The sequence below is a fragment of the Pleurodeles waltl genome, chromosome 3_1, assembly GCF_031143425.1.
Source record: "Pleurodeles waltl isolate 20211129_DDA chromosome 3_1, aPleWal1.hap1.20221129, whole genome shotgun sequence".
Classification (NCBI taxonomy): domain Eukaryota; kingdom Metazoa; phylum Chordata; class Amphibia; order Caudata; family Salamandridae; genus Pleurodeles; species Pleurodeles waltl.
In genome coordinates this window covers 286,925,400-286,941,993 of record NC_090440.1, presented here as the reverse complement: position 1 = coordinate 286,941,993, position 16,594 = coordinate 286,925,400, and the positions used below count along the sequence as shown (strand labels likewise).

Here is a 16,594-nt window from a genome sequence, read left to right as displayed (position 1 = left end):
GGCCCTAAGTCTCTTAAGTCCAAATCAGTACACTTTAATCAGTGAAACAATAGTATGTTCAGTTCAACTTGTCGAATGGTGCGCTTGAGTTTTGAAGAAAAGGTGATATGTTCCAGAGAGGAAGTTGGGAGTTCAAATGAAATTGCTGCCAAGGTTCAGTAGAGTATCAGCCAACACGTGTTTCACCCCGTATTGCGAGTACGCCAGGGCTTTCTCAAGGCTGTAAAAGAATATGCTGATATAAGACTCAAATAAGAGGGACTCCCAAACAGGTCAGTACACCCAGACGGTGAATGCCCTAAGTGCAAGAAAAATAAGCATGCACCATATTTGTAGTGCTCCTATTTAAAAAAGAGAGAAGAAGGGAAAATGTGAACCACAAATAAAAGTGTCCCAAAACGTGAGAATCACCAAGAAAAAATATATAAACACCTTTATATGATGTATATACAAAGCATACAGAGTCTTAACTGTGCCCTCTTAAAGGAACAACAAATATAGGCGAGAGCACACAGAAGAAAGACTAACATCATCAAATCCCACTAATATGGATCCGTGATGATGAAAAATACAGACAACCATCCCAGGGGTGGTTAAGGAAGACAGAAAGGAGAGAAGGACGTTGTGCTGGCACTCAAAAGTGAGATAAAGGTAGTCTAAAGTAATGTCCCTGCCAATTAGTTTACATCGGTAGCACCATTCGTCCTCTCAAAGTTCGAATTCAAGAACACTATCGCAACATCAAAAAATTGGAAGCCAAGGCACAGCTCGTGGAACATTATAATGAACACCATCCATATGAACGAAACTTCACCTTTTGTGGCCTTCGACGCATCACAATGTCCCCGAGGGGGGGTAACTTACCTTTACGTCTACGTCAAGAGGAAAGTCGGATGATCATTCACTATGACACTGTCAACAATGGTTTAAATAAGGACCATGAGTGGTACTACTGGTTACTGTAAATAGTAGTTATTGTACTACTTGTTTCCCCTTATGTATTAAGCCACTCATGTTACCCCCCATAAGGGACATGGCAGAAGGAACTAGCACAACTGCCTCCCTTATGTGACAGCGGAACATATTGTCAGAATAACAACCGCTTTCTATCTGTTCCACCATTTAGAACGTGATGTTTCTAGCCTTTATTTACTTGATTTCTAATGTTGTACCTGATTCTTTTTTCTTTTTTCTTTTTCTTTCTTTTTCTCTTTCTTCTCTTTTTTCTTATCCAGCACATTATGGAGTTAGTATCCCCACTTTCTATTCTTAATATACGACTTTCGTCTGATTTTTACTTTTCTTTTCTCTCTCGTTTTCCCTGGTCATTTTCTCTTGCCTTCTTTATTTGTATATTTCACCCAGGGTTTACTTCGCTTTGTAAATCCTCTTCAAAGATGGCGCTGAAACTTCTGACGATGTCCTTCATTTATCGCAGTTTCGATAGTCCTTCGTCTGTATTGATACTTTACAATCAGACGAAGGACTACTGCCTACAAATACGGGAGTGCTCTCCAGCGCGTCCTCGAAGATTAGAAAATGGACGCGTCGGACTTTTGAACTTTTTGCCCGCTTCTTGTACCAGGTTAGAATTTGAGCTTTGTACTCTCTACATTTTGCGCATATTCAAAGGGGGTCATTAAGGGTGTTTCTCTCTTTTTCCGGTATTCTTAGTTACCGTCTGTCAGTATTTTTCTATTTTTCACATCTCGTTCTCTGTTCCACTTAAACTATTGGGGCACATCTTTTAATTTGACCATGTCAATGATTCTCTTTTCCTACTTTTTTGCCCACAAGACGTGGGGATGTTTTTCTCATTGGATATAACTGCGTGGGCAACATACTGTATATTTCGCCGTTTTCTTTGCATTAAGCATCTATTTGTAGTCATTTTGTTAGCTCGATGCACTTATGTGATATGTATTTTTGTGTACAGCATTGCTATATCCATCTTGGCATTTGTGCCTGAAGAAAATGTGCTCTTATTTTACCTTGGTATGTAACTGACTTTTGGATAAGTCACATGTGATGCATGGTCTTTATCCTTCCTTTTTATCCATCATATCTTTGGTGATTACTTTGGACTACCTTTATCTCACTTTTGAGTGCCAGCACAACGTCCTTCTCTCCTTTATGTTTTCCTTAACCCCCCCTGGGATGGTTGTCTGTATTTTTCAACATCACGGATCCATATTAGTGGGATTTGATGATGTTAGTCTTTCTTCTGTGTGCTCTCGCCTATATTTGTTGTTCCTTTAAGAGGGCACAGTTAAGACTCTGTATGCTTTGTATATACATCATATAAAGGTGTTTATATATTTTTTCTTGGTGATTCTCACGTTTTGGGACACTTTTATTTGTGGTTCACATTTTCCCTTCTTCTCTCTTTTTTAAATAGGAGCACTACAAATATGGTGCATGCTTATTTTTCTTGCACTTAGGGCATTCACCGTCTGGGTGTACTGACCTGTTTGGGAGTCCCTCTTATTTGAGTCTTATATCAGCATATTCTTTTACAGCCTTGAGAAAGCCCTGGCGTACTCGCAATACGGGGTGAAACACGTGTTGGCTGATACTCTACTGAACCTTGGCAGCAATTTCATTTGAACTCCCAACTTCCTCTCTGGAACATATCACCTTTTCTTCAAAACTCAAGCGCACCATTCGACAAGTTGAACTTAACATACTATTGTTTCACTGATTAAAGTGTACTGATTTGGACTTAAGAGACTTAGGGGGTCATTCTGACTCCCGCCGGGCGCGGTCACCGCGCGCCCAGCGGGAGCCGCCAAAATACCGTACCGCGGTCGGAAGACCGCGGTGGGTATTTTGAGGTTTCCCCTGGGCTGGCGGGCGGCCTCCAAAAGGCCGCCCGCCAGCCCAGGGGAAAACGTCCTCCCCACGATGAAGCCGGCTCGTAATCGAGCCGGCGGAGTAGGAAGGTGCGACGGGTGCTACTGCACCCGTCGCATATTTCACTGTCTGCTAAGCAGACAGTGAAATACAAGCGGGGCCCTCTTACAGGGGCCCCTGCAGTGCCCATGCCATTGGCATGGGCACTGCAGGGGCCCCCCAGGGGCCCCGCGACACCCCCTACCGCCATCCTGTTCCTGGCGGGCGAACCGCCAGGAACAGGATGGCGGTAGGGGGTGTCAGAATCCCCTCGGCGGCGCAGCAAGTTGCGCCGCCTTGGAGGATTCCAACGGGCAGTGGTAAACCGGCGGGAGACCGCCGGTTTACCCTTTCTGACCGCGGCTGAACCGCCGCGGTCAGAATGTCCTCGGGAGCACCGCCAGCCTGTTGGCGGTGCTCCCGTGGTCGGTGGCCCTGGCGGCCACCGGCCGCCAGGTTCAGAATGACCCCCTTAGTCTGTTCTTTCCCTATTTGGAATTTCACCATTAACATTATATCTCAAGTGTGGGAACCTACCAGTTCTAGTAGTGTTGTTTATCAAGGGAGGACTTGGGTCCATGTCCTCCGGTTCCAGTTCCCACAGCTCAGAATAAAGGCATCTCACACAGGAAGATATCCTGTTTGGACCCTTTCATCCTATTGGATGCTTCTTTCGCATTTATACATCAAGTGTCGCTTTGTCGTCCATTGCAGTTGCAGCAGCCAGATATGCCTGGTACGTGCCCCAGATATCTTTTGGGTGGCTACACAGTGGCAATAGCTGACGGTATGTTTCTGTGTGTTACAGTATGCCATGTCTCTGTGCCATTCACTCAAAGTGGGGAGTGGACTAGGAGTCCAGCGAGGGGCTATCCAGCATTTAGCTAATAGTAGGCCTATCACTGGTAGGTATCGCACAGCTGCCTGCGTCCATCTCTCATAGCTTAAAAGGGCTATCAATGGTTCAAATACCAGCGACTCTCCAGTAATAGGTTCAAGTTGTTTAAACAGGGCTTGCCAGAAACTCTGCACTCCGGGACAGTACCAAGCAAGATGCGCAAATCCAGCCACCTCATCTGCACAGCGTCTGCATTTGGCATTATTGCGCAGGCCATACCTAGATAGTCTTGCCAGTGTAAAATATTCCCTAATAACGTATTTAAAGTTTAAGAGTCTATGCCTGTTGTTCAATGAAATTGTTTTTATGGCAGTGCAACAATACTTTAATTGCTGATCACTTATAGTGAGCCCAAGTTATCTCTGCCAGTCAAGTTTAACCTGCAGGGCACCCGGCCTGCGCTCCTCCTGCGCAAATGAGTAGAATGTGGACACCAGTCATCAGGGCGTGCTGATTTGCAAGAGGGAGGTTTACTCTGGCATCTCAGGTGGTTCAAGATTCCCCCCTCCCCCCCCCCCCATAAGTCTTGCAACACAGCATGCTCTATCGTAATGAAATTGTGCCATAGCAGTGGTCCTAGATAGCCCATAGGGCAGCGTGCCATTTAGGTAAAAGGCAGGACATGTACTTTTAAGTTTAACATGTCCTGCTAATAAAAAACTAATTTTTCTTTACTGTGAGGTTTGCTCCCCTCATAGCCCAGCCTTTGGAATTCCTTAAAATACTTTTAAGCTGTAATTCCGGATCATAAAGGAGTAGCTGCGTCATGTTTGGTAACATTGGAAAGGTAAGGATAGGCCCTCTTTACTTGTAAAGCCGGCCTGTGCGTCTTCTATGCATATGCATAGAATCTGGACACCACTTGACAGGGCATGATGGTTTGCAAGAGGGAGGTTCACGCTGGCATCTCAGGCGGTTCAAGAATGTTCTCCCCCGTAAGTCTCGCAATGCACTGTGTGCTCTATAGTGCTCTAATTGACATATGCCCGTCAGCAACCATTTCCTCATATAGAGTGGTGGGATACGGGATACATTAGTCCTGAAATGCCTTATAAAACACGTAAGCCCGTCTGAGGGTATGCCGTTAAGAGCTGCGTGGATATCATCTGGACGCAGGGATGCCATGAGGTGTTCCCTGTGTTCTCTGGCAAGCCATTTCATCGCTATGTGGGCAAGGTAGTCTGTTGTTGCAGAGTCATTGTGAGTTTGTGGTGATTCATATAAGGTGGTTTAGAACCTACGGTACTCATCTGATATCAGTGGTGTGCAAGAGGTGTCTCTGCTCATCCACATCTTCTAAAATTGCACTGCCGCCCTCACCATACGAGTGAGTGACCACATATTTCCTCAATTGATTCAACTCACTTTGTGCTATTTCGTGATATTCATCCAATTTAATGATTGTGCCCAGGTGGCCCTGCTCTCCTGTCTCGCTGTGGTGCCATTCCAGCGCACTAGTTCTTTTTCTAGCTGTGCTAAGTGCCCCTGCAGCAACCTCAGAAACCCAGCATGTTTGGACAGCCTAATGGCTATGTCTCCCGGTCTGTGCCATATATGACCGCAGGTGGACCATAATTCTAAACTTAATGTGTGCAAAAACCTGTTAAATACACTGTTACAGAATTACAATTACTGCCACTGCCTCTGAGGATTCACTTAAGTACATCCTGACCATCAATCCCCATGTAGTTCAGAAAAAATGTGGTGGTGTTATGTTAGCAGCTGCCCCCTGGAAGGTTTTGATGCTCCATGCCTATAGTTCCTTCTGTGGGTCTACTGCCAAGTACAACTGTGCGATTTAATAGATGTATGGCCACAGAGAAAAGAGCCCTGTGGTGGTCACCATCAGCCACAGGCCCCCCCTTAAGCACTTGCTCACCTGCTTAATACAACTTCCCCCTCCTCACAGGAGGGGCGCATCTGAAGAGCGCGTCACTGCCCCCATTGGGCCTGAGGGCCTAATGTAAGGTGCCCGGGCCTAGCAGGTCACCCCGCCACAGCTTGCCTACTTTCTCTGCTGCGCTGTTGCTGTCAGTCATGGGTGCCAACTGTGACTCCCAGTTGTGCTTCCCGGGCTGCGCTCCCAAACAGCAAGGTGGCCGGAGGCCGCCAAGGGCCCAAGCGCCTCTGCACACTAGATCCCCAACACTGCAGCGCCCAAAGCAGGGAGGTCAGGGGCAGCGGAGCCCGGTCAGCCACTGTCCCGGAGAGTGTGAGAGAGGGAACGAATGCAGTCAACAACAAGATGCGTCACCTCGGCACACTCGCAGCACTTTACCCAGTGCTGCCGCCAGACACCAGGTAGGCCCGGTCTGTACATATAGGGCAGACGGTTGTGCCAAGAGGGAGGTGGTTTCTGCATCAGGATTATGACGGATTTGTGAGCCAGCCCGGGGGCTGTGGCCATCTTTGTGCTCGACAAGCTCCGCTCACTCTTGGAGCGCACTTCACTGCCTGTCACCCACTTGGATCTCTGGCAACCCTTACACAATGAAAGAAGTTCTGGCTTCCCCAGGCACAGGTGAAGAGATTAATGACTAATAAACATCAGAGTACAAAACAGCGGCCCTACCGGTCTGGTGGAATGCTTCCGAGTAGGAGTCAAACTTTTTTAATTGTATTTATTTATCTATAACCCAGATGATGTTTGTGTAGGTTTTCAGAAAAAGTATATGCAGTACTTACTTTAAGTCATTGGTTGCATAAATGCATCTGGTGAAGTGATTATCTGACTTGGCTGCTCTGTTTTGCTCCTGGGCGTATGTTTTTTGATTCCATAATATTGACATGGTCTAGGGGGGCACGTCTAACAGAGTAAAGCTTTCAACACCAGTGTGGCAGTCGTGTCCACATTAGACATTACTGTTCAGAGATAAAGAATACCAGATTTGTGGAATAAAAAATATTACCACTTGCATTGTTTATTTATTATTTATTTAGTTGCTGTGTTTGTAGTGAAAATCTAACTACATGGATAGTGGGGCACTTCCCATTAAACAAGAAAAATAAACATGAGAAGATTAGCTGGGTAAAAGGGATAAGGTTGCATGTCAAATAGTATTTAACTGAGCAGTGCTTTGGATGTGTCCTGAAGGAGTGCAAGTTGAGATTGTTTATGGAATCTTTTATCAAATGTTTCTATAATCTTGGTTTCAGTTTGGATTTGCTTCTAGTATTTCTTTTTCATGTCTTTCAAATGGCTAAGTAGGCCTAATGTGAAGCTTTATGGGTGATATGCACTATTTTGAAGTGGATTCTCGTATTAAGGGGAAACTAGTGTGGTTCTTTTATAATATGTGCTGTGCTCAGGTTTCGTAGCTCCTTTAACCAGTAGTTCTGCAGTGTATATGGGATGCATTTGAGATAGGCCAGTGTGTTTTTGGAAAGCCTGCTAGTACTGCATTTGTAAGGCCTACACGTGGGTCTGAAGTCCTGTGGTGGGATAGAAGCTTCTAGTTTTCGGATAAGGTGATGTTGGAATGAGGCAGTTTTGGCCAGAGAGCATGCATCATAGTTATTTTGGTTAATGGTGATGATGTCTAGGGATTGGTAGCAGGACATCAGGTGTGTGAGATGCCAAAATTGGTAAGATTTATCAGCCATTTTGCAGCCTGATATGCGGGTACTCCCGAAAATTTTGTATCCAATATTTATATCAACGAGGGTGAAAAGTTGGGTATCTCCAAGTGCAGAGGAGCACCCGCAGAAGTCTATCAAAGCAAAGGTTTTCAAAGTTTTAGTACGTTTAAAAACAAGAAGACAAAACAAATGTAACGTCCATACAACAAACTGCTGCCTGCCATTTCTAAATAATGACAAAGGAGAATGAAGCCTGATAGACTGTAACTTTAGGATAGTTAAAACAAATCATCCAACCCCCTTTAAGAGTCGAGTGGCCTCAGAATTCCATGAAGCCTAGTTGTGCCAGTTGCCTCACAGTCAGATCTTTTTCTGGTTTCAGGGACCACTCTGTTACCACTGTAACTGTGCCTTCAACCTCTAAGGACTCTACAGAAAGAGTTACAGGGAAAGAAGTTCAAGAAAGGAAAAACTTGCCATAGACATCCCGTCTATGTTGTTCTCATTTTGCATTGAAGGCGTTGACGTCAGCAAAGGGTCCTGCACCAACATCATAGCCGTGGAAGAAAGGTTTACTTTTGGAGTCCAAATTGAACCACCACCACTGACAACCTCTTAGGCAAGCCTTTGAATTTAACTCAGAGTGTTACCACTCAGTATCACTGCATTGATCAGCCTTCAATATCAGGACATTTCTAGAGCTCATATGAGTTGACTTCAAGAATTTCTGATGTGAAGTCAACTTCCAGACGTGGAACATTCACCTAAGAAGAGCCCGAGTCCATCATGTGACCATCCACAACAACAACTACAGCCTATTTGTTTTGCAGTTTCTTAAAATGCCTCCTAAACCTAAATGTCCTAATTAAGACACACCTTGATATCGCCTATCAAAAGGAGGCCATCAATGCCTAGGCAGTCTCCTGCACTGAGTATTACTCCAATAGCCCCCCCTTCTTCATCAAGGTTTCTTGATTTTCATCATATTCTAAGAATATTCTCATTCTCTGATGACAGTGTTTGTAGGAGTAGAGTTGCTTCAAGCCAGAGCCTGTCTGAGGCTGCAGCAACCACTAGTACCAGACTTGCTTGAATAAGCAGAGAAATAGTGCCTAACACCGACCATGGGGAAAGCTGACACGCCTTGCTTGTTAGAGAAATATATGTAATTGCAGAAGGAGTCTGAGATTTTCTAAGGGCAGATCCCAAGCCAAATTGTGTCATTGTCAGAAAATAAAACCTGGATTTGGTTGCAACAAGAAATGTCGTTATTACCCAATCATACACCCGCAACTATATTTCTGGGGGAATGCTCTTTTGATAGTGTGGTACAAGGTGTTTGTCTACGCTTTCCACCAATTCCCCTCCTACCCAAGCTGATAAATGAAAAGAGAACCCTGCACGCTGACTCTCAAAGCACCCTACTGGGCAAGACAGTACTAGTTGCCAGGCCTCATGCTGCTAACAAAGGTCCAACCCATCCTGTTGGAATACTCATCAGTCCTCGCCAGATGCGTGGGGAAATACTTCACCGCGACCTGCAATCCCTCAAATTGACATCCTGGCTCATGACCGCCATGAATTAGGACACTTAGACATCCCACCGGACTGCAACAACATTTTAGCACAAGCCAGAGATGTCTCAACAAATAAAACATACATGATAAAATGTAAAAGTCTGTGTAGCTGGTGTCACTCTAAGGGTTTTCACCCTTTTCCAGTACAAGCCCATCTGAATTTGTCTTATCTGCGAACTCTGGCCTTAGACATGCCTCAATCAGAATTTACCTGGCAGCCACCCTGGGCACAGGCGCTCCAAATGCACCATATGTATAATGACAGAGAGTTGTTAAGGAATTCCTAAAAGGTTTATTCAGAGTATCCACATTGACTCGAGCCCCTTCACCCCCTTGGGAACTAAATACTGTACTTTCATAGCCGATGGCTGCTCCATTTGGACCCATTCAAAAAGCCACCATAAAATTACTAACCTGAAAAACTGCATTTCTTCTAGCATTAACAGCGAGAATGTGAGATCCAAGCATTCACCATTACAGAACCTTTTAATTACAATTTTCAAAGGACAAGGTGTTGAGAACAAATTCCAGGACTGACTGCGTTCCATCTAAACGAACCAGTTATTGTTAAAGCATTGTTTTTCTAAACCAGATTACTTCAGGAGAAATACCTCTTGACTCACTAGACATCAAAAAAGCCTAAAGTTCTCTGCATAAAACTAAAGAGAAGAAGAAAGCAAGTCAACTTAACTCCTAGTCTCGTTCTTTGCGCCACATAAAGGGTTCTCTGTGGGAAACAGAACATTTCAAGATGGGTGGAAGCAACAGTAACTTTCAGTCCATCAAAAGCTGGAAAAGCTAATTCTGCTAGAAGTATTGGTACTTCAGCTGCACTCTGTTCGGCAGTGCCACCATAGACATCTGTAGAGCTGCAGTGTGGTGGAACACACACCTTCATGAAACATTAACAAATAGAGAGCAGTAACAAATAGAGAGAGGTGGGACAGGCAGTACTTTGCCATCTATTTACATAAGGTGAGCCTTTTTATTTACATCCCACCATCTTCGTGTACTGTACGGATAGATTTGTAATGTCAACACTGCCTGCAATTCTAATTAATTCATGTGAATCTGTGAAATATCCTATGCTGGAGAAAAAACTAGTTACCTGTAAATGTGTCACTCCAGCATTGGTATCTTTCATAGATTCACATGCGACCCACGCTCCTCACCGAAGAAAGGATCACCTCTGTCATTTTTTATGACTGTTTCCACTACTTGTGCTACGAGTTGCAAACTCATTAGGGAGAGGCGAGTCATTGGCTGAAGTTCGGACCTTTTATAATGAGGTTGATGTAGTAATAAAGTGGGCACTGGCCGATGCCTTTACTTACGTCAGTTGCCTGTATTGCTATTTCATAGCTTCAGATCAATACCCATTTTCGCAACAGGGAATGTTTCAAGCATGTGAATCTATCAGATATTGGTGCTGGAGAACCACAGTTTCAAGTAAGTAATTCGTTTTTTGAGTGGTACTTGACTATTTTTTTAAATGTTGGTTTCCAAGCATGTTGGTTAATTGTAGCAAACAGTCATATAATTTTACCACCGTTTTTAAACCTTGATTTATTCTCCGTGATATTGTTCAACAGTGAATATACATGAACGTTTTATGTAAATTAAATAAATTCATTGCTAATAACTTGTTGGTTACCAGGAAGATGAAAATCGGGATTTAGCGTCCCGTGTAAAAGACCTTGAGGACGATCGTGTTCGGCTGCAGAGAACGGCTAACATTCAGCAGTCACAGTCTGAAAAGTATAAAGCTCTATCAGAGGAAGCAAACAAGAAAAGCGATGGTCTTCAGCAACAACTTTCTGCAGTGGAAAAGGTATGTGGCAAATTTTATTTTTCTTTCCTCAAAATGCAAGTGTTCAATCCTAAAAAAAAAAACAGCTTGAAAGAGAAAAAAAAGACTGGGCCATAGTCAGCCTGCTAGTTACTGCAGCATACCTGATCTGCCTGACATCAGCAAGCAAGATCACTACAACATTTGTAACCAACAAGGTGGACCCTGAAGGCAGCAGATAGTTTTGTGGATGCTGTGATGGCTAATTTATTACTAAAACTCCAGTCCTAGAATAGTTGGGGAAAATGCAGCATTCCTTAAAATAGTCGAGAAAGCTTTTTCACTTTTCTACTTTCAGCCCTGGAATATTTTGGGAAAGTTAAAAATTCCGAAAATATTTTTAAAATGAGTTTAAATTTTGTCATTTAGCATGCTGCCCTGAAATTACAAATTAAGACAAAAATATAGTGATATCTTGATGCAGATTCCAATACCTCCTAAACCCATGCCTGTCACACTTTGGCCGAGACACAGACCTTTGACCACCCCCTCCGCAATTATCTACCACTTGAAAAGAAGTCCTGGACAGTGTGATTTTGCCATGCTCATGTTTTCATACCTCCACAGGGCAGTAGAACATTCTCCACCTATTAATGATTTCCATCAAGTAAGAAGGGTAGAAGGAACAGTTTTGAGGTCAGAGTTTTCTGTTTTTTAACCAACCGGGTAGGGCATTGAAAGTTTTTCCATACTGTGAAGTACCTCAAAGCTCTTAAGTCTTCTACAGCTTGTTCAATGACCATGTTTGATATTGTTTACTTAATAAGGGCACACTTTGTAAATATTAAATCCTACATGAGTGACCCCCAGATGTTGTTCTAGGTGTTTATGGCTCACATAACGGATATGTGAAAAGTGATCGGTATAACTGAAATATAACTGCAAAATGAATGCAACAGAATTTGCTGCAGTTTGATGCTGCAATGAGGAAAGTCCTGCTTTCTGCCTACCGGGTTAGGAGTCCCACCTTATTAAAACCACGTCTATCTTGGTTGGAAAACGTTGAGAGGTATTTCCTGGTTGTGGGTAAAACCGTAGGAACAAGGGAGGGGATTGTTGTCATTCAGCACCACGTTGTCCTTATGGAGAATCAAATACTTGGCCTTCCATGAGAAAGCCTCAAGCTGCACAACTGATTCGGCAGTGGGAGTATGACAATAAAGGGTACTTTTTTTAAGTCGAATTATTCACCATGTACAGAAGGAGGTCTATGAAACTACTCGTATAGAATGTAAATCACTTGAAGGATAGAAACAAATGAAGGACAGTGTTGCAATTTTTGCAAAGACCTCAGCCCAGTCTGATACGTCTACAAGCAAGCCTCTCGGGTGGAAACACGTAGTTTTATAGGGAGGGGAGGTACACATTTCTTGCTCATGCAGAAGGAACACACCATTTGCAGTGGATAGATCATGGCTGAATGTGCAAGGTTGTTACACAGAAGAGTCTGGAGTATGGGACTATGGTGTTTGGCAATATCTGCACCTACTAGACTGTAATGTGTGGTTTGGGACCAACTGGTGCAATGTTCACGGATCTTCCAGAGGGAGCTCTGCTAATAGGGTGTGATTTTAACTTTGTCACGAAAAATGCAGTTGATATATTCTCGATGAGAGCAATAGAAATAAATGTCCCAGGTGATTTACAGGCATTCACAAAGGGTCTAGGCCTGGTAGACAGTTGGAGGTCAAGGTGAGGAAGGGTCTCGGGCTGCTAAGTGCCTTTTGGTTTTTCATCATGTTTATGAACATTTTAAGGTACTCATGCTTTGTGTTTTAGTTTTCAAGAATTACTAGTCCCACATCAAAAGTACATGCAGGTGGTTACACAGAGATATTACTAGGATATAGTCAGTAATAATTATAGTTAAGCACTGAATCTTTTATCTCAAGTTACTTAAGATAGTTCTTTGCCTTTTATATATCCACTTCATCCTACAGCATCCTCAATCAAAAGCTGACACAAGTCAAAGACGTGGAGCATTATATCTGTTTTCTCTCTTATCTCATTCCCCGTTCTCCACTTTCGACTACTGGCCCTCTTATGCCTTTGTATGTAGTCTCTGATGGAGGTGGTGAGAGACAGAAAAGTGCATGCTTCCATTGGATTCCATGCACAAGGTTAGTGCAGTTAGTGGAGTACCTAGGCCAGAGCATAACAGTTTGCCCTCCCTCTCAGCTATGGTGAGGGAGGCAAGATGTATTAGACTTAAGTGAGAGTGGAAGCTTATGGCATGGGAGTTGAGACCAGGAAGTGACAAATACTTACTTTATTAAGCCAGTGCTTTGCTGAAAATATCGGAGCTGTGACTTTTGTGTTCGCCCTCTGGGATGTATGCAAGACTGTGCTTAGGAGTCAGGCATTCTCCAATATAACAGAGCACAGGAGGAATAAAGTAGGGGAAGCTAATGCTCTAGAGGAAGAATTACTGAATTCGGAGACTGACTAACTTAAAAAGACAGATCCTGCTATATGGACGTGCATAAGGGAAAAGATCAAGGAATACAGTTGTACAGTAAAAGGTGCACTAAGGGCACGTCATATGAAAGTTCAGTGTTCACTATATGATGTGTGTAATAAGGCACAGAAGTTGGTAGTATGGTTGAATAGGAGTGACAAAGGTGTTAGGTGCAAAAAGAAAGTTGCTGGGACCAAGAAAAGTTGGTTCAGCAAGGCATTGATACTTCAAGGGTGTTCAAAAGTTCTCTGCAAACACTATGTGATTCCTAACTTGAGGAGAATAATAAGAGTTTGGAGGAGTTCATGAGGTGTCTACTTTTGCTGAATTTGAACTGGGAAGGCAGTCACACTGGAGGAAGAAGTGTGAAAAGAAGCTGCTAAAACTTTGGATTAAATTCAGTCCACGGATGCCCTCAGACCAAATGTGTTTGCGGCCAAGTTCATTAGGTCAGACACTGTAATGGTCAAGCATATGCTTAATATGTTCTGAGTGTCTATAGAATAGGAGCGTTTATGCATTCACGTGAGTACAGACATGGTAGTGCTAATACAGAAGGCTAGTAAGCCAATTGTACGGTGTACTGTTCGGTATCCCAACTACATGTTGGTGAACGTACTGGCCTACAGACTTCTCAGTCATCATGGTTATTGTACTACCTGACCAGTCTGGTTTTATGCCAAACAAGACGACGTGGCTGAATATTGTTTACTCATCTACTTCATGCATTACGCCTAGATGACAGTCAAATGAGTGGCAATCCTATTGTTGGACACAGAAAAGGTGTCCCTGTAGGCAGAAGATATGCTGCTTTGTGGACTGACCTGAAACCTCAATTTATATATATAGATTACTGCACTCTGTTTTTAGGGTCAGCTCCAACAAATATTTCCAGTTCAAGATGTGAAACTGTCATTTCTTTTCTTTTTAGATTGTGGAGAATTATTTTGGATGCCTCATTGGATTGATTACAACAAAGAGTAAATTCAATTTTTTCCAAAAAGAAAACATTAATCTGATAAGAATACATTAGATCACATATGTAATGTGTGAAAAAAGCTATAAATGAGAGCCTAGTACTAAGAATATTGGGTTCACCATGAAGATCAACTTATCCACTAAAAGTCTTAAAATATGTTTTGTCACAGTCATAAAGAGCCTCTTGCACTGTTATCAGGTATTGAAGACCAGAAGAAAAACAATATTTTATTTATATTACAGTATGTCTCTCCTTTAGCTTCACTTTTTTCCTAAATTTAATTCCCACTGGAGGTGGTCTTGAAGTGGTTTTTAGGCTAGCAAACTGAGAATCCTACATCGCACATATTACACCTAGGTGCAACTGGCCAAATTAAATTTAGTAGAAGTCGATGTAATACATGGCTTTGGGGCTGCGGCCAGGTGGGCACCTTTATGCAAACAATTTGGGCCTGTTCCCTAGAACACTGGTTGTAGAGCAGAGTGAGATTTTGAAATGCCCATGGAGCTGGCAGTGCTTAGCCTATGAAAGACAGTACCACACGAGAGGATCAATGCATTTTTTAGTGATCCTGCTATGATGGTAGCAAAAGAGAAATTGCTAAAGAAGATACGGGTACCTTAGAAGGAAGGAGGAGGAGCACCGTAAAATGAGAGAGAATTTCTAAACGATGAAAAGTACTTCAGGAAAACTGGCAAAAATATGGTGTATAAACCTCATGGGATGACATGAGATTGTGAGGTAGTTCAGAGACACTCATACAGGAGAAGAGTGGTGTGGAGGGTATCTCCCAGCATTACAGGATAGTGTAAGAAATTGGGTTACATGTTGATGGGGGTGAAATTCTTCTCAAGAAGCAACCACAATCCTCAGGATGAAGTCACACGCACACCCTAAATTAACCTGCGCTCATCCCTTGGGTAGCTTGGCACAGAGCAGTTCGGCATAACTCAGAGGCAATGTGTAAAGTATTTGTGCATCACTTCAAACAGTAACACAGTGAAAACACACCACAAAAGAGTCCCATACCTGATTAGAAAATAGAGTTATTTTTAATACATAAAAAACACTCCAAAACGATGAAAGTCCAGTCAGTAGAACCGGAGATATTCAGTTGTAGAGATGGTATCAAAAATAGGGCCAAAAAGCACAAAGCGTCAACTGTGGCTATCTGGCTTTGCCGGACAGGGACGAAGTCACAAGTTCAGGCTGACCGGGATGGAGCGTGAGCCAGTTAGAGGGACCCAGTTAGACCAACTGAACAGAGTACCTTAAATCCTGGTTTGCGGAGGGTTGCGAGGATCTGCGTCGAGGATGTGACAAGAGGCTCTGTAGATCCCATTGTGTGAAATAAATTTACGAGTCTCTTCTTGTAAGAGGCTGAGTTTTTACAAGATAGAATACAAGGATTAGGATTATGCTTCAAGATAGCATTTTATTCACTGCAGCGGGTCACCTCCAAAGAGTGTCAAAAAGGACACACTCTGACCAAAGCAACTGACCTTTCCCACAGCCTTTGATGTATTTTATTGCAAAAAAGAAAACCCTCACTTTAGCACACTATACATGCGTTATAATTTCCAAACACGTTCAAGCAAAAATTTCCTGTAACACATTTGAACAAGTAGAACAGCATGCTCAACACAGAGATAACATTTCTAAGACAATTGATGAGGACTTGTGACGTGAAGTCCAGTGTTGAGGATTTGCCACGCAGGCATCGGTTCTGAGGAGCTGCAAAGCGGAGTCTGGCGTCGTCATCGAGGCAGCCATCAACGAGTGATGCTAGGGCCTGCGCCAAGAATGCATCATGCAGTGGTGGTTCTGATGGGGCGATGAGCTGCAGTGCGATGCAGGTCTTTGCAGCGATGCCAATCCACACAGCAGTGGCGATGCAACAGTTCTGCTCAGGGTTGCACTGCAGAGCATAGGAAATGCATTTGTTCTGCTGTGGATCCACAGAGGCAGGCAGAGCACTTTAGGCCCACTTCCAAGGGTGCAGGACTGAGGTGGCACCACTTGGCAGGGTAGATCTCACAGATGGGAGAGTAGCTCAAATCAGGAGGCCAGCCAACTAGCCCTTGGAGTCAATTTGGGGTTCTGGATTCAACAGATGCAGATCCAGGCCTTTTCACCCAGGCATCCTGCCATCCCTGACCTGGCTCCAGACTAACTGCTGGGGGGTATGCAGCCCTTTGTGTGGAGGCAGGACACCACCTATTGGGAAACATTATTTCCAACTATGTTCCAACCGCATAATGCACGTCTTTACCAGACATATGCCTTTAACACGCAAGGTAAGTATAGTTAAAGTAAGTGCATGTATGTGTAGTGTGTGTGTATATGTGTGTGTGTATATATG

General features: G+C 43.5%; 1 protein-coding gene across 2 annotated transcripts in view; it reads left to right on the top strand.

The window, feature by feature from the left end:
- TEX9 (testis expressed 9) overlaps positions 1-16,594 on the top strand; it is a 244,686-nt gene that overhangs the window by 151,338 nt on the left and 76,754 nt on the right. For both annotated transcript variants that reach the window (XM_069222420.1, XM_069222421.1), the window contains one exon: positions 10,604-10,777. In XM_069222420.1, the coding sequence (XP_069078521.1) occupies positions 10,604-10,777 (174 nt within the window). The remainder of the gene's footprint in view (positions 1-10,603; positions 10,778-16,594) is intronic.